The sequence below is a fragment of the Ylistrum balloti genome, unplaced genomic scaffold (genome assembly GCF_031769215.1).
Source record: "Ylistrum balloti isolate Yb309-2 unplaced genomic scaffold, AGI_CSIRO_Ybal_v1 Utg370160, whole genome shotgun sequence".
In the NCBI taxonomy this organism is placed as follows: Eukaryota; Metazoa; Mollusca; class Bivalvia; order Pectinida; family Pectinidae; genus Ylistrum; species Ylistrum balloti.
Window position 1 is genome coordinate 474,428 of NW_026782156.1, and position 27,962 is coordinate 502,389.

General features: G+C 34.4%; 1 protein-coding gene across 1 annotated transcript; it reads right to left on the bottom strand.

Annotated features, from left to right (window-relative positions):
* Positions 1-27,847, bottom strand: LOC132550992 (ubiquitin-protein ligase E3C-like). The gene is made up of 24 exons (XM_060215096.1): positions 27,762-27,847; positions 26,663-26,716; positions 26,133-26,207; positions 25,358-25,495; positions 24,753-24,865; positions 24,306-24,460; positions 23,692-23,845; positions 23,252-23,508; positions 22,619-22,743; positions 21,676-21,857; positions 21,243-21,329; positions 20,579-20,733; positions 17,743-17,957; positions 16,785-16,889; positions 16,365-16,449; positions 16,020-16,114; positions 15,699-15,840; positions 13,734-13,978; positions 12,553-12,677; positions 10,227-10,317; positions 9,762-9,860; positions 8,018-8,174; positions 5,730-5,860; positions 1-2,070 (listed from the first exon to the last, which is right to left on the bottom strand). Exons 1-24 carry the CDS (start codon positions 27,825-27,827, stop codon positions 1,900-1,902), a joined length of 3,222 nt encoding a protein of 1,073 aa, XP_060071079.1. The 5' UTR covers positions 27,828-27,847; the 3' UTR covers positions 1-1,899.
* Between the last annotated feature and the right edge of the window lie 115 nt (positions 27,848-27,962).

Consider the following 27,962-nt stretch of genomic DNA (forward strand, 5'->3'; position numbering starts at 1 on the left):
TTCATATTACTAGAAATTTATTTCGTAAACAGATTAATGAAATAAAATGACAATGTACCTACATAAGAAATTCTACTGGTCCATGGTATATTCTATCAGATACGCTGGTTGTGTAAAGGTCAAAATATTTGGTAAAAGAATTTACAAATTTGTACTAATAAAACACATTACAGCACAGAAATTTAACATACAACTAAAAAGCATCAATATTGGTTCAAAAACTTAGTAATAACCAACACTATGATATATTTTATTATGTTAAATGTCTATCCATGTGAAGTGATGGAATAAATTACCATAGAAATTTCTCTGTGTTACAGTTATTGGTTCACCACCGACATTTTCTACATCTGAAAATCATTCTGGTATATGAAACAAGTATGTTTTATATATATAAAGGTTCTTGAGTTTCTGAACCAGTAATGAGTTTCAACCTTACCAATTTTCATGTAACAGAAAAACAAACATCAAACTTATACATATGCTTTGGGTATTGTTAGAAATAACATCTTGGTGATTCTAGAGCTGAATGAGACAAAGTCATGCAGTGGAAATTACATGCAACCAACAGCAAATGTTTAGGAAGTTGGAATGAAACATACAAATGATCGAGAGTTGGTGCCCCATTAATTTTATTACAGGAGACATCCCATGGTAAATCCTTGTTGCCATGAGCATTTGAAGAATTTGAATGGGCAATGTTGCAAAACAAGTCATTTTCAAAGTCATGGTCACCGGGTCCTATTTTAAGTTAGATTCACCACCTTTTCAAAACCAAACTTGGGTAGGTTGGTATTGGGTATTGTTTTGTTGATTACAGTACTAGTATGAAGTATCACTTATATGTAGAAATGAAAATAAGTCTTAGTTGGATTCATTACCTTGACATAGACCTATTGCTAGCTACAATATATAAATATGTATTTTTTGAAAAATCATAGATGTGTGCTGTTATCAAGAACAAAGATTAATTAAACTTCAACAAAACACTTTCAACAAATTATATGATCTATCATATCTATAATTTGATCAATGTCAGTGAAAAGTCAATTTAATACTGACTTCAGGGCTAGACCAATACATCCAATTCCCACAAGACACTAATCAATGGGCTACATCTCAAAATAAAAGCAGTATTGCAGAAGTAATATTTTACCTCATGAAATGTCTGATTTAGTCAAAATTTGGTTATAATGTCATTTGTTTTAAATCCTGGTTTTTATTGAAATGGTACCAATTTTACTGTGGTGATATTTCCATCAATATTTTGGGAATGCAAAAATAAAAGGAAGTTTATATATGACAAAGAAGAGAGTTCAGGTGGCCTTTCTAGCCTTTCCTTTAAGTGGTAGAGTGTATGTCAAGAGACCTAAGGCGCTAGTTGGAACTGCAGCAGGGGCAATGTGTTACTCATTACTCTTCCTGTTATAGTCTTTGGGGTGAAAGGCTGATGAAGGAGGAGTAAATGTAGAAGGAGAGATTTCAGGTCACCTTACTAGCCTTGACTAGTAAAAATTTCCCATTAGTCAAATGATAAAAGTCTCCGACTAGAGATCGAAAGGTCACTAGTTCAAACCCCAGCTGGGGCATGGTGTTTTTCATGACTTCTTCCTATGACAAATATTAAGCAGTAACATTTGTGGTAATTATGACAAAGGTTGTTGTGATTACATTATAGTGTACAATGCCTGTGACTTTGTTCTTGGAACAATACCCTGTAAAAATTTTTAGTTCTATTTCCACAGTTCTAAATGCCACAAACATAACTTACATATCACACTAGAATATTTTCCAAATGAATCCTCTCATTTATGCCTTATGAATAAAGTGTTGGAAACACTTCATGAAAAAAACATCTCGGTAACAGTTTGCTACTGGAGAAAAACGTAGACTTAAAAACTAGCTGAGTTCAAAACCAGATTCAGATTCCACTGCATATAACAGCTTAGTTTTCATTGTCTTCTCATCACTAAACTCTGGTAGACGTAAAAGGTTCATACAAGTGCTTGCTGTGGGTAGTCTATCTGGTTCGTTTCCACCATAATGTACACAGAATGCTGGATACAAGTCCTGTAATGTAAATGAAAACATATACAAAAACTGCCAGATAAAGGTCCAGTAATATAATGTAGACAGAATGCTAGGTACAGGTCCTGTGATGTCAAAAGCAATATAATGTAGACAGAATGCTAGGTACAGGTCCTGTGATGTCAAAAGCAATATAATGTAGACAGAATGCTAGGTACAGGTCCAGTAATGTCAATAGCAATATAATGTAGACAGAATGCTAGGTACAGGTCCAGTAATGTCAAGGTTCTGTGATGTCAATAGCAATGTAATGTACACAGAATGCTCGGTACAGGTCCTGTGATGTCAATAGCAATGTAATGTACACAGAATGCTAGGTACAGGTCCTGTAATGTCAATAGCAATATAATGTAGACAGAATGCTAGGTACAGGTCATGTGATGTCAATGGCAATATAATGTAGACAGAATGCTCGGTACAGGTCCTGTAATGTCAATAGCAATATAATGTAGACAGAATGCTAGGTACAGGTCCTGTAATGTCAATATAAACATAATGTAGACAGAATGCTAGGTACAGGTCCAGTAATGTCAATAGCAATATAATGTACACAGAATGCTAGGTACTGGTCCTGTAATGTCAATAGCAATATAATGTAGACAGAATGCTAGGTACAGGTCATGTGATGTCAATAGCAATATAATGTAGACAGAATGCTAGGTACAGGTCCAGTAATGTCAATAGCAATATAATGTAGACAGAATGCTCGGTACAGGTCCTGTAATGTCAATAGCAATATAATGTAGACAGAATGCTAGGTACAGGTCCTGTGATGTCAAAATCAATATAATGTACACAGAATGCTAGGTACAGGTCCAGTAATGTCAATAGCAATATAATGTACACAGAATGCTAGGTAAAGGTCCTGTAATGTCAAAAGCAATATAATGTAGACAGAATGCTAGCTAAAGGTCCTGTAATGTCAAAAGCAATATAATGTAGACAGAATGCTAGGTACAGGTCCTGTAATGTCAAAAGCAATATAATGTAGACAGAATGCTAGCTAAAGGTCCTGTAATGTCAAAAGCAATATAATGTAGACAGAATGCTAGGTACAGGTCCTGTAATGTCAAAAGCAATATAATGTAGACAGAATGCTAGGTACAGGTCATGTGATGTCAATGGCAATATAATGTAGACAGAATGCTAGGTACAGGTCCTGTAATGTCAAAAGCAATATAATGTAGACAGAATGCTAGCAATATCAATGGCAATATAATGAGGTCCTGTAATGTCAAAAGCAATATAATGACAGAATGCTAGGTCAGGTCCTGTAATGTCAAAAGCAATATAATGTAGACAGAATGCTAGGTACAGGTCCTGTGATGTCAATGGCAATATAATGTACACAGAATGCTAGCTAAAGGTCCAGTAATGTCAAAAGCAATATAATGTACACAGAATGCTAGGTACAGATCCTGTGATGTCAATAGCAATATAATGTAGACAGAATGCTAGGTACTGGTCCTGTAATGTCAAAAGCAATATAATGTAGACAGAATGCTAGGTACAGGTCCTGAAATGTCAATATAAACATAATGTACACAGAATGCTAGCTAAAGGTCCTGTAATGTCAAAAGCAATATAATGTAGACAGAATGCTAGGTACAGGTCCTGTAATGTCAAAAGCAATATAATGTAGACAGAATGCTAGGTACAGGTCATGTGATGTCAATGGCAATATAATGTAGACAGAATGCTAGGTACAGGTCCAGTAATGTCTATAGCAATATAATGAAGACAGAATGCTAGCTAAAGGTCCTGTAATGTCAATGGCAATATAATGTACACAGAATGCTCGGTACAGGTCCTGTGATGTCAATAGCAATATAATGAAGACAGAATGCTAGCTAAAGGTCCTGTAATGTCAATGGCAATATAATGTACACAGAATGCTCGGTACAGGTCCTGTGATGTCAATAGCAATATAATGTAGACAGAATGCTAGGTACTGGTCCTGTAATGTCAATATAAACATAATGTAGACAGAATGCTAGGTACAGGTCCTGTGATGTCAATAGCAATATAATGTACACAGAATGCTAGCTAAAGGTCCTGTAATGTCAAAAGCAATATAATGTAGACAGAATGCTAGGTACAGGTCCTGTAATGTCAAAAGCAATATAATGTAGACAGAATGCTAGGTACAGGTCATGTGATGTCAATGGCAATATAATGTAGACAGAATGCTAGGTACAGGTCCAGTAATGTCAATAGCAATATAATGTACACAGAATGCTAGGTACAGGTCCTGTAATGTCAATATAAACATAATGTAGACAGAATGCTAGGTACAGGTCCTGTGATGTCCATAGCAATATAATGTACACAGAATGCTAGGTACAGGTCCTGTGATGTAAATGTAAAGATAATATATACAGAGTTCAGGGTACAGATCATGTAATGTTTAAGTAAACATAATGTACACTCATATAACCTAACTAATTTTCCTTGAACAAAGGCATTTTTACTGGACAGGTATTTAATTACTGTGAACATATTTTCACAGAACAATTCTCCATTTTTCATTGTGAACATTGTTACCATTTATCATATAGCCACAAAACTGTAAAGACAAACATGACAACAGAACATAGTTCCAAGTATATCATAAAACTGAATCATCACAAGTACGTGTATATCAGATACATTTTTGTTCGAATCGAATACTGTGGTTGTGTCGAATATATTTTGTGTTCCGTCCCTTCTAAATCGAACAAAAAATTCCATGTTTGTGTCGAACATTCAGATGCCACGTTGACTTAGGTAAATATTCCTGGTCGGTAACGAGTGTGATCAGTCAGTCGTAACAGTGTCAACAGGCCTACATGCACTATGTAATTTCAGGGTATCAATCCACCTAATCCTTTTGTTTATACAGGTGCACAGGTAATTATCTCATTTAACCAAGAACTATGCGATCAAACAGCCATTGAAATAAAACATCCCATGTTTACTTTTTGCCCGTGAGTTGTTGTTTTATTTGAGTGAAAATGTCAACATTTGAGTGGAAGTGTCAAAAGGGGCTATAAATTAGGGTGAAAATTCGGGATTTGTCATTCATTCCACACTCTCAATCATGAGTTCAAATGAGCAATCTAGGGAAGGACCTAGGTCATCTGGGGGAAAAACTGGATCATTTGAGAAGAATGGGGTAGAAAGAAGAGGACAGAAGAGGAAAGAAGAAGAAGGAAACTTGATGTGAAAGATATGAAGACCAAATATGACGCCTTTTGTTCTTTTGTTCAATCTTGTATGCATTATCTACGTGTTTGTGACAATGATGATTACAGTAACTGTCATTAACCTACGATTTATTTGTATTTTGATAAAAAATAATTGTTATTATAAAATAGAGATGTTGCCTTGTTCTTTTCATTAATACCTTGCTATCAGACATGATCGGCGAAAATCGGGTCAGTTTAAATATACCGTAGATGTCTTGATTACAGGTGATAGACAAAAACACGGTTGATTCGAACCATCGGATAAGTAGAATATTTTACTTGGTCCCATCGACTTCGACTTATCCGAGGTTTACTGTAGTTGTAAATTCATTCTGTTGCTAAATATTAGACAACTTCACAACAAACAAATTTTGATGCAAAGAAGAGATGAAGGAGAACATAATAAAAACAAACCTTGAAGCCAAGGAGAGGTGGACGAGAACAACTTGTCACAAATTTGAGCAGCTGCCGTTTCTGACGATTGGTAAATTGTTGGACGACTTTCCAAAACATCTGAATGATTGGATGACTGTCTGTATATCCTCCTGTAGAGTACAACACAGTAAGATAATCATTTAAATTTCATTAATAATTTGCTTTGAACAAACCATGTAAACTTTCATCAAAATTATAGCCAAAATGTAATCTTTGCTTCCATTCTCAACATACATATTTTGTCGGGGTGCCACTTCACTACTTAATAGTAGTGGCTATTGTTAATATTTCCATTTGTCTTGACCTTCTGTCTATCAACAACCCTTGTAAATGCTATTTCCCAGTAAGGACTGAATGGGTCTTTTTAAAAAAATTCATGTGTAGACTTCCCTTTGTACCTAGTTGGGCCTTAGACAACTATTTTGGATTTGACAGTTGAAAGTTCATGCTATTTTTTTTTAATTTCATATGCATAGACTCTCCTTGGTGCCTAGGTGTGCAAGATTAATTGTGTATGTTTTGCAGACAGATTTGCAAAACAAAAGCCATCTTGAATGTTGACAATGGAAATTTAATCTAGGTGTTACTAAAGAAGCGCTGAATGAATGAATTCAAAAGTTTCAGATGTAGACCTCCCTTTGTCCCTTGTAGTGCACGATTCATTTTGGGACAGATTGAAAAAACAAAAGGGCAAACAGTTTAGAGAACAGAAGAAATAAATCATACTTTTATAAAGTCAATAGAAGCCATATGATGATGGGAACCAAGATTCCTTTGGGATCTAATGTTTGCATATGTTGTTGATGGTGGTGGGGCTTAATTGCTTAATTCCTCATCCCTCCCCCTTCTAAGAACATTTACAAAAGAGAGTGGGGATGGTTTGTTTGTGGTAAAATACAGTATGTATTGAAACATTTGATATTGTCAGTTGAATGATACATTGTACAATGAATCAATCAATCTAGTTATGGTATCAGTTATTTCTATAAGTGATATCCCTAGATTGAAATAGAGATATCAACAAAGATATGATTTTTATGATAAATATAAATAGATAACATCATAATTTTGTGATATTCAATAGGTAAATAGATATTATTTTTGGTTATCTATTCACATATTTAATATTGCAAAATATTTTCTGTCTGTATTGCCATATCAGTTTATATTCGTTAATATGTTTAAGAGCATTCATATATCATCAATTCAAATTTCTCAGAGTTGAAATGTTTTGCATAATCTACAATCACTGCAAGAGTTACAATCTATGATAACTGTAATGGTTACAATCAACCATTACTTCATTAACATTGGGTTATTATTTACGAGGGGAAGTATTTTCACCATTTTTCGAGGATGGATGAAATCATAACCCTTTGCATGACATTTGTAAAAGAAGAGGCACAAGGAGCTTGCATCACTCATCTTGCTAATTCAGCTATTAAGTTATTTGATAAAGAATCTATAGTATGACAAATAAGTTCTAGAAATATTTCCCTAATGGGTCCCAGCTCAGTAGTCAAACAGAAGGCAGATTCACTATTAATAAAAATTGCCTCAGACCAAAGTGGGACAATATCCTTGTCTTTATGAACTTACATTTCCCCTATTCGGCTTGACATCTCTGATATGTCAGACCCCTGGTTGATACAAAATTAGGCTCCTTTCAACTAGGTATGCTTCAGACAAAATATGTAAACAATCAAAGCATTCCCACAAAAGAAGGATTTTAGAAAATTCCTGTTTCCTCTATTTCCATTATTCGGACCCACCATTCATACAAAATTGATTCCACTTGACCCATGTGTGCTTGAGACCAAATCATGACAGAATCCTGATATTTCTACTGAAGAAAAAGGATTTTAAAAAATTTGCTCTGTTTCCCATATTAGACCCTGCTTCTCCTGTCCCAAGCGGCTAGCATGTACCGTTTATACAAAATTCCCCTTTGCCCAACAATGTTTCAGACCAAAGTGGAATAACATCCAATCATTGCTACAGGAGAAGAAGAATATCAAAGAATTTTTCCACATTTGGGCCCTGCCCCTTCCATTACAGGAGGGTTTTCTTTCTATACAGAATTTTCCCCCACTTCACCTCCTACAGACCAGGTGAGCTAAGAAAAAAACAATTATCTTATTGCATGTTTTTTTTAACTGCAAAAATGTTACAATATGATAAATAGATAGAATCAATAAAGATAACTGGTAAAAACAGGAAGGATTATGGCTGATTCTAAATCTTGTGCAGCTATTGTTTATATTTACCAGAATAGTTTGTGTGACGCTGCAAATCCTCAATGTTCACTGGAGTTATAGCCCCTGAGATAAGAACCTGAAGTTCATGGTGATCAAACATGCGGAGCCAGTCAAGGTTCAGGACATCAGACATACCCTGTCGGAAAGCTGTGCACTGTACACGTATCTGTTTACATATACAAAACAAATCTCGCTATACACAAGAGAAACCATCGAACACAACTAGTCATATTTTATTTACATCATCACAATATTCTTACTGATGAATTAATTTGTTCTTTTCCAAAAGTGTGCTCTATAAGTACAATTATCAATTACCGTATATGCTTTAATAAATGACTCTTAAAAAATTCAGAAAAAAAAGAGGCATTTATTGGGATAATAAGCAAGAGGACCATGGCCCTTAATGATAATCTGGCAATCAACAAATGGATGGACAAACCAATGAATTTGCTGATGGTGGTCAGACAAATTTGATGAATCTGAATTTTGAACATTCCTTGAAGCATCAGAAACTCATAAATGGTAGGTTCTGTGCATGAAAAATAGTTGCATCATCCTGTTACAAAATAATTACATATTCAATGTACTGTGGTTACCATATTGCAGTTTTGATCAGACTGAAAAGTAACAACAAATCAATTCTTTCTTTTCTTAAAAAAAATAAATAAATAAATTCCAAATATTTTCCTCATTGGTAAGATTTAAACATGAGAAGAAGTTCCGACTATTTGTTCTATGTTGGATTTTGGACCAAAGTATAAAAATATAATTTGGTAAGGACAATCTCAGGATCACTCCATTCATGTTTGATATCACTGCCACTCCCTGATAATGTCTCAGGCCACATTTATGAATTAATAAAGAGTAGCATTTTGAAGCAAAATATAGTCTAATTTCACCTCTTTTGGCCCCACCTCCAGGTCCCTAGGGGTTGAATCAAATTTCTGAATTTAATAATTATTTGCCAACCCCTACTGATGTTACAGACAAAATTTGAATAAAATTCATTCAAGCATTATGGCACAGTAGAATTTTGAAGTGTTGTCTAACTACCCTTTTGAGGTCCCATCTCCAGGTCCCTAGGGGCCGAATCAAATTTCTGAATTTAAGAAATGATCCCACATCCCAATGATATTTTAGACCATATTTGGCCTCAGGCAGGAGTAGTGTTTTAAAGGTAAAGTTTAGGAACAGCAAACAGCAGACGGGGCACGGCGATGGATGATGCATGATAGCAATAGATCATGTTGACACAATGAGTTAGGCATCTAAGCACACAGGAAAGACTGCTACTTTAAATGAAAGTACTGCCTATTATCAGTCATCTATTAGGTCAGAGATTTGAAAAAATATGACGATTATGTTGGTTGAAATACTTCAACAATGTGTACTTATTGGGTTTTGGGCTGAAAGATATACAGCTTACATTTTTAAACAAGAGGCCTAGAGGATCTGTATTGCTCACCTTGATACCTAAAGTCAATAATGCGAAACTTTACAATACTTTAGAAGGAAAACTTTGGGCCAGGAGAGGTTATTTCAAAATAAAGTTACGTTTAGCAATAAGCTCACCAATGTCTACAGCTGCTCAGCAGCATCAACAAGTACTGTTTTAATGTTATATAATAGGCCCATCCCAGACTGTGAGTCAAAAGTCTTGGCCCTCTTGGCTTCTTGCAGGATATAGACAGCTACAACTATAATGTTGTGGTTTAAATGCTGACTTGAATAACAAGAGAAAAAACCTCACTTGTTTGTTGAGTTTGTTGTCTGCCATTAGGTGTATGTATTCTATCCTGTTGTGGTTGTCGACTGCTATCTGATGTCCTCCAGGTTTTAACTCTATAACCTATCACAAAAGAAGTTGTATACTGTACCATACATATGATATTAATGGTAAAGTATTGTCCTGTAAAAGGACACACACCATAATGTACTGAATAAAAATCTCATCTCTTAATCTGTTATTAATTTATTATCATAATTTATTGGTTGCTTTATCTTTTTTCAACATTGCAAATTCACCAGAATTTAAAATGCTTTAAGAAACTATCCGAACAGATGAACACTGTTTAGAAAGAACTATTTTGGTAAGTTTTTAAGTCCAAATATGATTGTTGATCTATGCATCACTGGCGAAAAGGCTAGAATGAATAATTGTGGTGATGTACAAATATATTTGTATAACTAGATCAGATAAATACTAATTAGTTACATTTTTCTGACCAAAGTGATCATTCACAGTAGTGAAGTCCAAACCTAAGTCCATAACATCACCCTCATATGTCTTCAGTGACAAGAGATTTCTAAAAAAGAAACAAAATATGACTCATGAAATCTGTAATCAGAGCTTTTATCTGGTTTACTATGAGCTATACAAGAATCTAAAAAGGAGTTTTCTGATAAAATGTTTTCAGGGTTAAAGTTATAACATATTTATCTATGCATAACTTAGTGTAGAGTATTTACCTGTAAATAACCCGGATTAGAGACAGTATTTACCTGTATATAACTGAGATTAGAGAAACAGTATTTACCTGTATAAAACTGGGATTAGAGACAGTATTTACCTGTATATTACTGGGATTAGAGAAACAGGATTTACCTGTATACATCTGGGATTAGAGAAACAGTATTTACCTGTATATTACTGGGATTAGAGAGACAGTATTTACCTGTACATTACTGAGATTAGAGAGACAGTATTTACCTGTACATTACTGAGATTAGAGAGACAGTATTTACCTGTACATTACTGAGATTAGAGAGACAGTATTTACCTGTACATTACTGAGATTAGAGAGACAGTATTTACCTGTATAAAACTGGGATTAGAGACAGTATTTACCTGTATACATCTGGGATTAGAGAAACAGGATTTACCTGTACATTACTGAGATTAGAGAGACAGTATTTACCTGTATAAAACTTTACTGTATACATCTGGGATTAGAGAGACAGGATTTACCTGTACATTACTGAGATTAGAGAGACAGTATTTACCTGTACATTACTGAGATTAGAGAGACAGTATTTACCTGTACATTACTGAGATTAGAGAGACAGTATTTACCTGTATACATCTGGGATTAGAGAGACAGTATTTACCTGTATATAACTGGGATTAGAGAGACAGTATTTACCTGTATACATCTGGGATTAGAGAGACAGTATTTACCTGTATATTACTGAGATTAGAGAAACAGGATTTACCTGTACATTACTGAGATTAGAGAGACAGTATTTACCTGTACATTACTGAGATTAGAGAGACAGTATTTACCTGTACATTACTGAGATAAGAGAGACAGTATTTACCTGTATAAAACTGGAATTAGAGACAGTATTTACCTGTACATTACTGAGATTAGAGAGACAGTATTTACCTGTATACATCTGGGATTAGAGAAACAGGATTTACCTGTACATTACTGAGATTAGAGAGACAGTATTTACCTGTACATTACTGAGATTAGAGAGACAGTATTTACCTGTACATTACTGAGATTAGAGAGACAGTATTTACCTGTATACATCTGGGATTAGAGAGACAGTATTTACCTGTATATAACTGGGATTAGGGAAACAGTATTTACCTGTATATAACTGGGATTAGGGAAACAGTATTTACCTGTATACATCTGGGATTAGAGAGACAGTATTTACCTGTATATAACTGGAATTAGAGAAACAGTATTTACCTGTATATATCTGGGATTAGAGAGACAGTATTTACCTGTACATTACTGGGATAAGAGAGACAGTATTTACCTGTACATTACTGACATTAGAGAGACAGTATTTACCTGTATACATCTGGGATTAGAGAGACAGTATTTACCTGTATATAACTGGAATTACAGAAACAGTATTTACCTGTATACATCTGGGATTAGAGAGACAGTATTTACCTGTACATTACTGGGATAAGAGGAACAGTATTTACCTGTACATTACTGAAATTAGAGAGACAGTATTTACCTGTATACATCTGGGATTAGAGAGACAGTATTTACCTGTATATAACTGGGATTAGAGAGACAGTATTTACCTGTATACATCTGGGATTAGAGAGACAGTATTTACCTGTACATTACTGACATTAGAGAGACAGTATTTACCTGTATACATCTGGGATTAGAGAGACAGTATTTACCTGTATACATCTGGGATTAGAGAAACAGGATTTACCTGTACATTACTGACATTAGAGAGACAGTATTTACCTGTATACATCTGGGATTAGAGAGACAGTATTTACCTGTACATTACTGACATTAGAGAAACAGTATTTACCTGTATATAACTGGGATTAGAGAGACAGTATTTACCTGTATATAACTGGGATTAGAGAGACAGTATTTACCTGTATAAAACTGGGATTAGAGAGACAGTATTTACCTGTATATAACTGGCATAAGAGAGACAGTATTTGCCTTTATATAACTTGGATTAGAGAAACAGTATTTACCTGTGCATAACTGGGACTAGAGAGACAGTATTAACCTGTATATAACTGAGATTAGAAAGATAGTATTTACCTGTATAACTCTGGATCGAGAGAAGCTAGATGATGAATGTCTAAATTGCCACCATGACGACTGAGTATCTTTGAGAGGAAGAAACTTGCAAATGGTAGCTCCACCAACATGTTTTCATAAATGGCCTGCATTGTACGCAAAAACTTTTAGTTACCACTTTGTGGAATTAATCTGCTTAAATAGATAATTACTGTAGTGAAGTGCTATTCAAAACATATATCCATCCAACAGAATCTGAAAGCAACTTACATTAGAGAAAATTTCTGCTGTCTCATCATAATTTTAGTCATCTAGAAATATTTTGTGTCATCTTTATTGTATGGTCTTCAAGAAATCTATAAATATCTAACATCTAATTATTTTTTGTAGGAATTTTTTATGTTTCTGGATTTCATTTTGCGACCTTGGGTTCAATTAAAAGGAATGATCGAATTTCTGACCATACCAGGTTTCCTTCAGTGATGATAAGTGGAACTTTATTTCAATTCAATGTATGTGTTTACTTTACAATATACATGCAATATTGTGAAACTGATCCAGAAAGAAGATTGGTAAGTAACTTGATTGCAAAATCTGTCTTATATACTGAGAAAATACATGGTCAATGTCTTAAAATATAAACTGTATTTTGATGAGGATAAAGAAAGACAAAGTGGCAAGCCCTATGCAAGCCATTTTAGTATTTCTGTTCAAAGCTGAAATACAACTTATTTTTAACATTTTTTTTAATAGAAGTGGCAAGCCCTTGGCAAGCCTCTTTAGTGTTTTTGTTCAAAGCTGAAATACAACTGATTTTTTAAGGCACAAAGCATGTATTCTATGCATCTTGCAACATTGTTTGAAACTTTGGTTTGGAGGTCTCAACATTTTGTCTTCATAATGTGTTTACAAAATGTTGTTGCTACATATGCTAAAGTGGACCAGATGACATTTGTCCAAATAAATTGCTATGAATGAAATTATATTTCCAGCATCAAGGGATATAAGAGTAGTGTTTTGAATTTGCCTAATAAAAGTGTTCAGAATCATAAACAAAATTATTCATTTAACAATTATTCAATTCTGTAAATGCACATGCTTAATTAGAGGCATTTGCCATCACTGTTGAATACAGCTAAAAATACACATAGAAACACCAGTAGGCACTATAAATCATGTTAGACTATGAGATGCTGAATTACCTTGCCAAGCATCCTGCCTAAGAAGTAGTAATGCTTAGTGTAATTCTCCATCAAAACTGAAGACTTAGGGTTGGGGTATAGGAGCTGATCTGTTGTGTGACAAAACATCCCCCGATTAGGATCGAATCCCGTCTTCAGTAACTCAGAAAGAAATTCACGGAATATGCCTCCACCATCTATCCCTGCTTCATCCAAACCAGCAGCATTGACGAGTTGTACTCGCATCTTCAGCTTCAGGTTCGGCTCTACAAAGAATCAGACAATAACCTTCCCATAATACACCAGTCATCTTGAATAAGCCACCCAACCAATCAATATACCAGGAAAATACCAGGAGATGCTAGTCATCTGTGTGCTACTAGAAAATCAAATCATAAGAAACAAGAGGCCCAAGGGGCCTTAATGGTCACCTGAGGAATATATGTCAATAATCTGGGGATTTTAAAATGTTGCCAAAATTTAACAACACTTGTGCAGGACCATGTGTAAAACATCTGTACCAAGTTTGAACACGATCCACCCAGTGGTTCTTGAGAGGAAGTCCAAAATGTCTTAGCCAAACAGAGGCCAGGGTTGCACATTTATATAAAGCAAATCATGTTTTCATTTACAAGTTGAAATATAGCTTAGTAGATACATGTATAGCTAAAGTATACAAAAAATCAGATCAATTTCAAGTCTATCCACAATCTTTTCCTTGCCTAATACAATAAGGCATCCAACTAAAAAACTCACATAAAACAATGTGAAAAAATCTTGTGGTACTTCTGAGACAGGAATATATATGTATCAAGGCTGAGAAATGTATTGTTACCACAGGTATTGAACCATATTATACATGTAGCTCAGAACATAGAAGGTTCAGCGAGTAATAAGATCCAGGTTTGATGAAAGATCTGGCTACACTTTTTTTCTCGCCTATATGGTTGTCATAAACACACAACATGTCTTTATTAAAAATTAATATGTAACAAATATCAGAAGGGCTAATTTTGGACCAGTTATTTTTATTCTCACAAACTTCACAGTCCTTTCTCTAAAGATCATCTATATGAAGTTACACTTTTGGTTCAGGACAACAAGATTTGTTAAGATTTAACAAATTCTATCTTTTTCTGCCCCTTAAATATGCCCCCATTGAGGCCACACCTTTTTCTATTGTAAACTTAAAGAAGCTTACTTTACCTAATTTTACTCCTTTTTTACCCCCACCTGGGATCCCTATTGCAGCCATTACTTTTTTCCCCCCAAACTAAATGCGTCTTATTACATAGATGCTTTGTGCTTAGTGTGGTTGTAACCCAAAAACATGGTCAATGCCATTATAACCCATTTTCAAAAAAAAATCTAATTGACCCCTTTTTGCCCCCCATGAGGCCCCAGAACCCCTCAGACACTTTTTTCAACTCAAAGTCACATGTTCTTCACTAGGGGACCCTCTATAATAAATTTGGTTGAAATCCGTCAACTTTGAATTTTGACCCCTTTTTAGTGCCCCCTGGAGGGCCTGTTTATGACCCAATTTTTTTCTAATTCGCAAACTTTGTAGACCTTGCTCTAAGAATCATTAATTTTGAATTTTAGGAAAATCTGATACTTGGTTCATAAGAAGAAGATTTTTAAAGTTTTACCTAATTTTACCCCTTTTTGCTCCCTCCTGTAGCCCCTATTGGGGCCACACCCTTTTCTTTTGCAAACTTGATGCATCTTACTATAGGGATACTTTGTGCCAAGTTTGGTTGAAATACATCCAGTGGTTCTTGAGAAGAAGTAGTAAATGTGAAAAGTTAACGACGCACGACGACAGAAAAATCATGATTGCAATAGGTCACCAAGAGCCTTTGGCACAGAGAGTGGGTTGAATGGTTCACACTGATATTGCTTTCAAGATCATTTCCTTCAGAATAAATGAGATATCTGACAAAAGACCATGTAATACCGGTATGTCATAGAGCCTTTGCTTACCATTTTCTGGTGAAAGTTTATCAAATGCATCTTCGTAGATGTAGTTTCTGCGAATCATCACAGATATGGAAGGCCCTGACAAAAAGTGAGTCATCTCCCCTTGGTATTCCTGTCGGTCAGTCTGAATCAATTTCTGGAGGATCTGTCAAATTATGGCAAGTCATTACGAAAAGTGGAAGTTTATACCAAACAGTTATTTATCCTTCAATACAATAAGACCATGGCTTCTTTATATCAAATTACCATTTTACAACTAGGTACTGGCCTTTTCATATCTATACTTTGATCAGCTGTAATATGTCTGCAATTCCTAATACTGACCTTGAACCGTTCTTCAAATGTCACAACAAATGGGAGCTCAGTAAGAATGACTAGATTTTTAACATCTGTGTTAGATAAAGGTGGTCCATCTTCATCTGAAATTGAACATTTTCATTCATTCATTCCTTCATTTACTAAATGAATTAAAATCATCAAAACGACAATTAAATTCCTCAACATATGTTTAGTTACTATGAGTTTGTAAGGATTTTTACATACCAATTGAAGTGGAATACAAGTGCATAATAACAGAGTTATCGGTCAAAGATGTTTAGTTGTCTCTATGAAAAGTATTAAGTATCTCAAGGACAAGATTTTAAATGTTTGAATGATGAGAACACTTACCTATGGTTGTTTTTGTCAGGGATTTCATAGCTCCGAATGGCCGCCTTGTGAACACTGAACCTTGTGCTCTGTATATCTGAGAAGGCTGGAATCAAATAAAAAACAAAGGTCCATTACAAAAAATTACATGCACAAATATACATTACATTAAATTGAATTTAAAGAAAAAAGACATATTCTTCCATTTTTTTTATTAATTTTCTCTACATTGAAGATAGTGATGATTAAAAGTATACTGACACTTCACAACACAGGGCCTATAAATTACCATGACACTAAACTGTAATAAAGCACCTGTATGAATATGAAATTATCAGAATTCTGAAAATTTATGTCTTACGACCCTTACTTCAACTCTCGGGACAAAAAGACAGATTATTATAAGGCAATAAGTTCTTAAGCTTGGTTCTTTGCACATACTTTGTCAGCTTGGATAGATACTCTGTCTGACTGCCAAAAGTTAATGGGACAGAATGTCCGCCGGGTGTCCCTGGAGTAGAGTTGTCTTACAAGTGAAGATGTCACCTGTAAGGATGAAAAGATTACAGTAATAAGGAAAGTAATATAGTCATAGAGGGAAATTATTAAATCTTACTACACCTTGAAAATTAACAGAGTAATAGAAGTCAAATACTAAAACTCAGGAGCACACCAGTAGGATTGAAAAGTATCAAGAGTAACAGAGGTCAATACTAAAACTGAAAAACACCAATGAAGGACTATAAAGTACCATAATAAAAGAGGTCAAATACCAAAACTTAGGAGAAAAAAAATGTATTTGAGATAAACAAAGTCTCAGTATTTAAGCATATAAAAGTGTTACTAAAAAGCTGTTTTGATTAGATATGTCAACACAAAATGATTTTTAATGCTTCAAAATGAAATCTTGAAAATTTCTGTTAACAAAAATGCTCTGCTTCCATTCAAATCTGTAAATAGTGACAGTCATCTTTCATCTTGGAATGCTAAAACACATAGCTATGATTTTCTTATATATGACTGTAAGTGTCTACTTTCATCCCTACAGAATTGAAGTCATGCTGATGACTTTGACAATATGGAGATAAGATGTGATTGGATGGAAATTAAGAGGTGTGAATATGTTCAAAATGCAAACATTAATCATTAAAAATAATGCTGTATTATCAAATTATTGTTTTCAAGGAATCTTCTTTCTGCCTGTTTTAAAAGATGAAATTAAATAACAAAAAAAGAAATTGATAAAGAAAACACTAGGTTGTTTTGTGATTTAAATGCAAACACACCCATTTTATACCAAGCTTTTGGTAAAAACTGTAAAAACTTGATCAATCAAATAAACCAACCTTAACACACTATTAAATTACTTGAATGAGTAACACTTAAGAAAATCAATGACCTTAAACAAGTAAGCCCACATGTGATTGTTATGATCCTCTGCTTCCTTCTTTCGTGGTTTATCCTTCATGCCAGCTTGTATAAGTGCCTCGTGATAGTCCTCTGTGATTGAGAGCCGCGTATCAGGGTGCGCCAGCTCAATCACACCCAGACAAGTGTCACGAAGTACAAGGGTCATCGGAATTAATTCTTCCAAGCTGAATGGCATACTGCTAGCTATAAGTGCAACAATTTAATCTCAAAATTGTTAGTCATGAATCCTGGATCCTACCCAGGAAAACTCTGAACATCAATAAAGCTAATACTGACAGAATTTTATCATATTTCACCAATCATAACAATATTCCCAGCAAAGCTGTCATTTACTTACTCAAACATTAGTAAAAGTAAAAGTGGTATGTATCTTATTCAAGTGAATTAATTTAAGTCTCTGAATACTGCTTCCAATTATTTCAATTTATTATTGTTTACTGTTTTTGGTATGTGGGCCAATTTCTAGATACATTTTAAGTGCAACCTTCTCATATACAGAGAAACTTTAACTTATATCAAACTATTTCAAATACAATGAGAACCCAGTTTTTAACTGATAAGTTTATCATTTCCAATGCTTCATTTACATTCCTCATTCACAAAAGTCTAGAAAAGCCATCAAATATGTTTTGAAGCCATGAAATGATACACCAATACAGACAACAGAATTGAAAAATCCTTTGTCATCTTCAAAAAGCAAAGTTTGATTTTGTTTTGAGAAGCAATGTCTCACTCTGAATATTTATACTACTCACAATTTGATAGGGACCACACCTAATAATTAGCAAAATTTTCTTTTAAAATAAAATAATATGTATTCCTTATATTTGTTGGTTTATATCTGTACCGAGGTCTATGTGTATTGGGTGTTTATGTGGTCAGTCACCCATAACGCACAAGCCTCCTACGTGCAGACTGTCATCAATACGTTTGTGGCAGAATATCTTGCTTTTTGCTTTACATTTTGAATTTTAATGGTTTCAAAATGCCCCAACAGCAGGCTAGAAGATGTCTAAGCACTTCAGATATGGACAGAGGCATTGGTATGGTCCAGTCTGGTAGGTCACAAAGGGAGGTGGCCAATGACCTTGGTGTGTCCCAGAGTGTTGTGTCCCATATGTGGAATTGTTATCAAAATTATGGAACTGTCTCCAGAAGACATGGTGGGGGTCGGGAACGACTTACCTCGCAGCGTCAAAACCGCTATCTTGTTATTGCAGCTCGACGTCAAAGGTTCATCAACGCTACGTCACTATGTAATGACTTCCAGAATGCCACCGGAACTCGTATCTACACACAAACTGTGAGAAATAGACTTCATGATGCTGGTTTAAGGTCGCACAGACCTGCTGTGAGAATTCCTTTGACATTATGACATGTTCAAGATAGACTTGCTTGGGTTCGTGATCATGTGTATTGGAACCTCCATGACTGGTCCCCCGTACTTTTTACAGACGAGTCTAGATTTTGCTTAGATTTCACTGACCGACGTGCAAGGGTGTGGCGCCAACCAAATGAGAGGTTCCATGCTGCTAACGTTTCCCAACATGACCGATATGGTGGTGAATCTGTTATGGTTTGGGGTGGCATTAGCATGCAAGGCAAGACCGACTTTCTTAATGGCAGTTTGACTGCACAGAGGTACTGTGACAAAGTCCTGAACATGAACATCAGGCCTTATGCTGGTGCTATAGGTCTGGAATTAATTCTTATGGACGATAATGCGCGACCACACAGAGCTCGTGTGACTGAACAGTATCTGGAAAGGGAAACAATTGAGAGGATGGACTATCCAGCCCAATCTCCAGATCTCAATTCTATAGAACATGTGTGGGACATGCTTCAGAACGCTGTTTCGGCGAGAAACATCCAACCTAGAACGCTTCAGGAACTGCCACAGCGTAATTGATGCTCGAGGACATTATCCTCGATACTTACACTTAGTGTTGGGACGATAGTTGCTAAAAATTGATAGTTATCGCCGAGACCTGATGTTGGCGACAATCAATTGAAATCTTGTCACTCTCGAGTTTACAATATGTCCTTTGCATTGAATGGTATAGATTATGGAAGAGGGGAGATCACATGGGCGAGGAACCTGAGCTGTATTGTTATCCCGGCACTGTAAAATCGGTGGTATGGAAGTTTTTTGGCTTTCACAATTTCATGTAAAAATGGATACAATTGTGTCATAAACATAATTACATAAACCACACATACAATCTTATAAAGTTTTCTTACAAACCGGTCCGATTGAACAATTGATAATCAATCGCTCCAGGCTTCCGATTAATCGATAGTGATTTTCTGTCCCAATTCCCAACACTACTAACACTGTATTTTTCGCTGAACGACACTGTTTCGTAGGACTTAATTTTTTGCCCCTTTTGTCGTAATTTGCGATTTTCGGGGTATCTGTGTACAATGAGCATTGAAGCAAATTAATACTGTTATTCCTCCCTTGGTGTTGTTAAATCTTCATCTTATAATGCCGAAATATGTATAAATTGAACTTAAGAATATATTCTTAAAATAGATACCGTTACACATTAAACAAAAAAGTGATCCCTATCAAATTGTGAGTAGTATAGTATATAAAAAAGATTGCTTTACAATAAATATCAAAATATTGCATTGATGAATAGATTATTTTGAAAGTTGTTAGTAACATGGAATTGATAAAGAATACAAAAGGATCCCAATTAGCTACAATAGCTACTAAATCCACTTAAGAAAACAAAATCTACATGATTATTTTAATGATTTCAACAGTCAAAACATCTGTCAACTTTAAAAACATTTACCTTTAGTTTCTCCATAAAAGTCAGCATCGTGTATAGTATACAGGAAGTGGTTAAACATTGAGCAAAAAATGGCTAACAATGGCACAATTCTCTGGATATCATCGTCTGAGAGGTCCACACCACAAGCTAACATCTGTATGAGGGAAGCTTCCGTACTGACAACAAGAAGTTTGGTAAAGATGACATAGTTAAATTTTGAAAAACCATTGCTTGAAAATTTTAAAACCAAAAGAAATTATTGTTTCAAAATTATAACTGCAATATAGGGCAAATGATCAAAATGGGAAGAGCCTCTGTTTTTACATCTCAGATATATTTTGGAACACCAAATTTCAAAGTTAAAGGAATTTTCCTTTCAGATTTCAGCTACAGCATTGGGTAAATAAGATAAAAAGACAAGCAGCACAGGTTTTTACATCTCAGATATATTTTGGAACACCAAATTTCAAAGTTAAAGAAATTTTCCTTTCAGATTTCAGCTACAGCATTGGGTAAATAAGATAAAAAGACAAACAGCACAGGTTTTTACATCTCAGATATATTTTGGAACACCAAATTTCAAAGTTAAAGAAATTTTCCTTTCAGATTTCAGCTACAGCATTGGGTAAATAAGATAAAAAGACAAGCAGCACAGGATTTTACATCTCAGATAAATTTGACCTACCCCATGACTGTCCAATTGCAGGTAGTTGTACAGACTGACCATAGACCCTGGATGAAAGACTTGCTGAATGCTAGACTATACAGCAACCTGAAATTCAGTAATCAAATATACTAAAAGTCCTTAATAGTTGGATTAGGGAGTGCTCAATACTGTACAGTTAGTAATACTTTAGATAGTATTGCACAAAGTCAAATCCTTATGACCTAGCCCCAACCGAGACAGTGGTTAGATAATAGGGCAAATAAAATAGTGAACTTTGTGTTTTTTAATTCATAACAATACTGACAGTGATTAATTTTGTCAGACAATAACATAAATCATTATAAAAATAAATGATTTCTAAAACCAACTATCTTGAGCTGAATGGGACTCCAGCAATTAGTATTTGATTTTAATTAGAACATTCTAATTTCCATTATAGTTATAACATTACCTGACTTTGTGTATTTCCAAGTGATGATGTGTCATTAATGCATGACAGATGACACAAATAGCTGAGACTATGTCGTGAGACATCTTGTTTCCAAGACAATCTATGACACGATGAACAAAATTTGGGGAATTTAGGAAGGTCATGCAATCTTGTTGTATTTTCTCTAAGCCACCTGTTGGAAACTGGAAGAAAAAGAATGATGATAAGTAGCAAAGAAAAGAGATTTACAGAAATATAAAACTTTATCTAAATGACTTAAAAGATTTCATGGTACTTGTATCATGAAATTTGTTTTAATCTATGTCATACATCAAATGAAATCAAAACACAACAAAAACAAATCTGAGAAATTCACAGAATTTACACTAAAGCCTATGGGTACAGATCAATGTCGTTTTTTTTATCAAAAATCACAAGCTACGGTACTTTTTCACAACTCTGTAATTTGCAAGGAACAAGTTTCCTAAGCTTATAGCTTGTATATAACGACTCTGTATAATGCTGAACTCAAACAGATGGACATGTCTCCATACCTGGAAACATACTCTGTATAATGCTGAACTCAAACAGATGGTCATGTCTCCATACCTGGAAACATACTCTGTATAATGCTGAACTCAAACAGATGGACATGTCTCCATACCTGGAAACATACTCTGTATAATGCTGAACTCAAACAGATGGACATGTCTCCATACCTGGAAACATACTCTGTATAATGCTGAACTCAAACAGATGGACATGTCTCCATACCTGGAAACATACTCTGTATAATGCTGAACTCAAACAGATGGTCATGTCTCCATACCTGGAAACATACTCTGTATAATGCTGAACTCAAACAGATGGTCATGTCTCCATACCTGGAAACATACTATCATTATTCACAGCATAGAGAATTCTGGTTCAAAATTACTTGACACCGAATACCCTCAAAACATACCACTTGGTCAATATCCATCTCATCGTCAGAATCATCATCCTCTTGAACCTCTCTGGTTGGTAAACTGCAGAGTAACTTTTTCAGTACAGATAGAAAATCCACTGTCTGTTTTATGTTCAGAACTTCTGTAAAATTGCAAATTATTTTTTCTCCTAAACTTCTCACAAAATTTATACATGTGTTACTGTAAAATGTTTCAATACAGCATGTCAATTTTAGTTATTCCCAAATCAGGTAATGTCAATCACATCATTTTGTTTTCATTATTTTGCCTGAACATGGTGTTAATTTCCAAATGATCTCCATATTTTGTTTACATATCAATTTATAATTTCAGCAACCCCTGACAATAGTCAATTTTAGAAAAGAATTTTTTTCATATGGTTTGCTAAAGTTAAGATCATATAACAAAGACCCTTTAAAAGCAAAACCAAAATGAGGTTCAAACCAGTATTAAATTGTATTCTGTGAGATTTAAAGATAAGTACTAATTTTTTTATATCCTAAATTTGAAGGTATCTTTTCCCCCCAGAAATATCAACAAAAAAGGAGTTAATGAAAGACCTCAGAGTATAGGATTTCATCTTTTTTTAAACAATTAAAAAATCCATTCATATCAAACACACAACTTACCTATATATTTACCAGCTAAGGTAACTAGTGCACCAAGAAGCCATGGGGTCATTTCAAAAGATGTACTACATAACCTTCCATTGCCCCGTGTTTCTTGTTTACTATCGATAGTGGTATCAGTTATGAGAGCTTGAATGAGATCAACAAATGGGAAAGGAAATCTTCCGTAGGCCATAGCCGGGAGGAGAAAATGTTCAATCTGCTCACTGTAGGCTGGGCATAGCAAGGACCGACATAAAGCCTTCAACACACAGTGACTACAACATACAAAGTATACTTCAACATACAAAGCACACCTTTCTTCTTTCATGTTTGAAACATGTACTTAAATGAATATGAGTGGCACTAAAATTGTAAGGATTTAAGCATAAGTTAAGTCTCATTCTTAAAGAGATGAATCACTAAATGAAAATTCTTTAAGTCATGCGTCTCCCAATTACCTAAATGCCTGATTTTTGTGCTGTAAGGCAAAGCTGACAGGCCCCATGATGAGCCCCAGAATACTATCAGCCAGTGGAGTAGGGGCTACAGCTGTTCTCTCCAGGTCAGATGGTACCTTAGCCTCAAGTATCACTCTCAGATAGTCAAAATAACCTAAATCAACAGAAACATTACAAATATTTCATGTTTATGGTACTGTTCGTTTACAACCAGGCAAGTTGATCTCATTTATTAATTCATTTGGACAGCTATCTAGCTTTTGGTACAATGAATTAATTACTCTGGACACAAGGTAAATATCAGTTATGACTTTGACAAGGGATGTTCATTTATGAAATAAGGAACCTACTTATGTTTTGTTTTCCGACAAGCCTTAACAAAAATTTTGAGACTTGTATCAATATGGGCAGGTTTGTACCAATTTTTATCTAAAATGTTGTATTCAAAATATTTAGAAACTGGTTTGTCAACATAAATGAAAGGATCCCCAATACAGCTTTATGTGATGAATTTGTGTCACATTATTTCATAAGGTAACTCTTATTTAATCATTAACTTTTTTAAATATGGCAAAAGTTTGGACATAGGGAAAAAGCTTCAGATGTAAATATACCATGGTTGATGAGGTACAGCCATGTGTGGGGGACTGGCCCATCTGGTCTCTTTGTGAAGTTGCATGATCTGTAGAGCTCTGATGATGTGAACATCTCCAGCATTCTCATTGGAATTGCTATAGGGGCAGCTGTATGTATGACATCCTTCAAATGTCTACAGCATATAAAATAAGTATATAAAATCTGAAGTTAAACATACAAATTAAACAAATGTCTTATAGCATACAAATACACATCTAAAAAAAATACAAAATAAACAAACAAAGGTTGATATGTGACCTTCTTCCTGATAAACAAAGTGCTCCAGAAAGGGATCTTTCTTTGAGTTTGCAAAGCTGGATGCTGTAATGATTTTGTTTTTGGGGTCAACACACAATATCTACAGCATAATAACAAAGAAAAATGTTAAATATATTCAACATAGAGCAGTCAACAGTTGGACCTACCTTAAACACAGCACTAGTAACCTTTGTAACTGATATAAACCACTGGGGATACAAGAACACATATAAGTCAGGTATTCATCTTTCTTCTTAATCACATTCTGACATACCCATATCTGAAAATGTAGGAACACAAAGTTAATGTCAAACATAAGTTAGCTTCTTTTACATTTCAATGATATATATGACTAATGGTAATGTTTGTCTATGGAGTTGAAGTAGGCAAGGATTTGAAACACAGGAGATAACAGATTCTGTTTCGACATGGAAAATTGATTTGGTATGTTTCAATCTTTGTTAGAATTTTAAATAATTTGACTAGGTTTCCATAATACTACAGAAAAAGACCCCAAACAAACGAAAACAAAATTACACTACAGTTTTACCATGTACCTGAGCATAAAATGTAATTCTAAAACAAGATACCCTTAGGCTCGTGTTGCTCACCTGTCCTTCATCACTAGTGAAGTTTTAAAGAAATTGTTAAAGGATGACACACAGATGATGAATGCCAGGGTACCGAATTAGTTCACCTTGACCAGGAGAGTTAAATGTGTTTTAAATTAATCAATAATGACATATAAAATGTATCATGAATATAACTTTACCAATCTCTGGGAATCAAGTTTTTCTGTATAGAAAAAGCATAGCTTCTGTTGGAGTAAACAAAGTGTCTTCATATCCAATGATTCTGGCCGCTGTACAGACTGGACTCTCTGGTCAAACTGACTTCGCACTGCCACCATCTACAACACAATATTATAATACACACTTTTTCAAGAGAAATGTTTGAGATTCCTTTTTTTTCTTTATCAAGCAGAAATGTATCTTTCATAATTTCAATATCTTTTTTTTAATATTTGTTTTTGGGGAGTTTTTTGTGCTTTTTTTTTTTATTTTAATCTTCATTATGTTATAGCCCAGTTTCTATCTTCCAAGAAAAAAGTTTGACACACATAAAGTTTGGTATCCAAACTACAGTATTCCTTTTTGATCACAAAAAGACAAACAGCTCTAGCTAAGTTCTGTGATGGATTAAAGTTCATCAATATCTAGTCTAATCTGTAAATATATCAAGTTAGTACACACAAATTTTGATTTAGAACAAAATGGCTTCAGTCTACATTAGGATGATTTAGAGCTAAATCTATCAATATTCTATTCAGGAAGCCATTAAATCTTTCTTAAGAGAACATTAAAATACTACTATCATTCAAATCAGTACTTTCACATTACGATAATACAATTTATTTAAACTCCTAGAACAAACTGCAAAATTGACTTAAGTATAATCTTATATATTTGTATATTCACCAATGGACATTTTTCACTGATTCAAAGAATTCACTTACGGTAGATGTTGATAATTAGATGTAATATTACCTGACGTTTTCGGACAGCATAACTGCGGAAGTAGGCCTGTATTTTTGTTGCACTCTCATGCTGCAATCTCACCTCCTGAAGTTTAGGATATGTGAAGTGTGTATCTAATGAACATTTCACTTGTTTTCCTTCTACTTTGTAGGGTATATATATGCTTAAAACAGTATACCCTGATAAATTTCTGTCAGTAGGTGTTAATTTATTTTCTGACTTTCATCTATAAATGATACTTCATTAACTACCTAGCTCTAATTTTTCATTTCAATCATTTCTGAATGTTTAAAAATGATTAAAAATGAATATCATGTAAAATATCAATATACATTTCCAGTCTCAGACAGTTTTTCCCCTGGAAACTTTATAGAAGTATATCATTGCATTCATTTATCATCACAAATATGTATGCATAAGCACTCAGCCACACTTTTACATGAGAATATGTTTCAAAGAAAAAGGTCCAGGACCAGTGGAACAGAAAATAATAGAGGGTTTAGTGTCTCTTTCATACCTAATTAACATATTTTCCTTACCTCTCTTCGCTGCCTTTCAATCTGAGCTCTGATCAATAGCTGATTTTTTTCTTCCTGAAAGCAGATTATCTGACAATTACTTAGCTCATCAACATGTTACTCTTATGGAGATTACCCTATATGTACATCTGCACAAACTACACATACATGTTATTATGCTAGTCATATATATGAATTCTACTCATTTCCACACCAAGTTGTTTCGGCATCAAGTTGCTTACTCACAAAAGTCATTTAGGTACTTGCAAAATGGTTCATACAGCGAGAGTGTAATTTTTGAGAACACAATTTTTTAGTAATGGAATGAGCAATATTTAATAATGACAAAACATGGAAAACCCAATACATCAATCAAAACATTTTCAAAAATACCAAAACAACTTATTTTGGAAGTATCAAAACAACCTGGTATTGAAACGAATTGCCATTGAAAATAAATGTACTATCAGATTTTTAATCTAATTCCAAGCAAGTGGTATTCGTTTCAAATCAAACCTGACCAGTATCAGTGACAGCATTAATATTAATAGGCAAACGTCGCTACTGATAATCTATATTTATTTTTTAATAAATACTTTAAGAAATCACATATTTTCAATTTAATTTTTACTCTAGTTTTTGTCCTTTGATATACAATTGCAGGAACACGCCTTTTCTGCATGAAAATGCAGGCATAGAAATATTACACAGCACCGCTTACGAGTTATAGTTAACTTTTATGTAAATTGGGTTGAGTTGATGATTATCATGAACTAGTAAATGGGGAGGAGAGAGAACAGATGAGGAGTTGAGAAGGAAGAGGAGAGCAGTGGAAGGTTATATTAATTTACTGATAATGGAATGACGTGACCACGATCATGAAATGACACAGAAGTGTTTACTAATACTAAACAATATGGAATATCCTATATCATTTATGAACGTTAAATATATTTTCAAAAACAAAACATACACATCATATTTCAATCATTCGTTATAATTAGAACTCACGATCTAAACGCGTGATTCCAAGGATTTTTGTCATGAAATCAGCTGTTTATTTCGTTTCCAGTTACAGAAATTAATAAAATATTTCCAAAATATCTTAATGCATTTTTACCTTTTTGCTTGCTCCACGCAAGGATTGAATCGGTTTTCTTCGGAAATCTCCCTCAAAACTGTACATTTCGCTTCTTCACTATTTTTCTAGAACCTGCAGAATGACTGTCAAGTTTTTGTTTACATAGACTGTTACATCGACGCTGATTGGACAAGGAAATTTACATTGGCCAATCATATAATCTGTAAGTATTAAGAGACG

What these genes read in the sequence shown, in the direction of transcription:
- LOC132550992 (XM_060215096.1), bottom strand. Translation starts at nt 27,827, where the DNA reads ATGTACAGTTTTGAGGGAGATTTCCGAAGAAAACCGATTCAATCCTTG. An exon ending in TTGAAAGGCAGCGAAGAGAG is followed by an intron (nt 26,208 to 26,662) that starts GTAAGGAAAATA and finishes CCTAAACTTCAG; the next exon opens with GAGGTGAGATTGCAGCATGA. An exon ending in CCTGACAAAAACAACCATAG is followed by an intron (nt 16,115 to 16,364) that starts GTAAGTGTTCTC and finishes GTTCAATTTCAG; the next exon opens with ATGAAGATGGACCACCTTTA.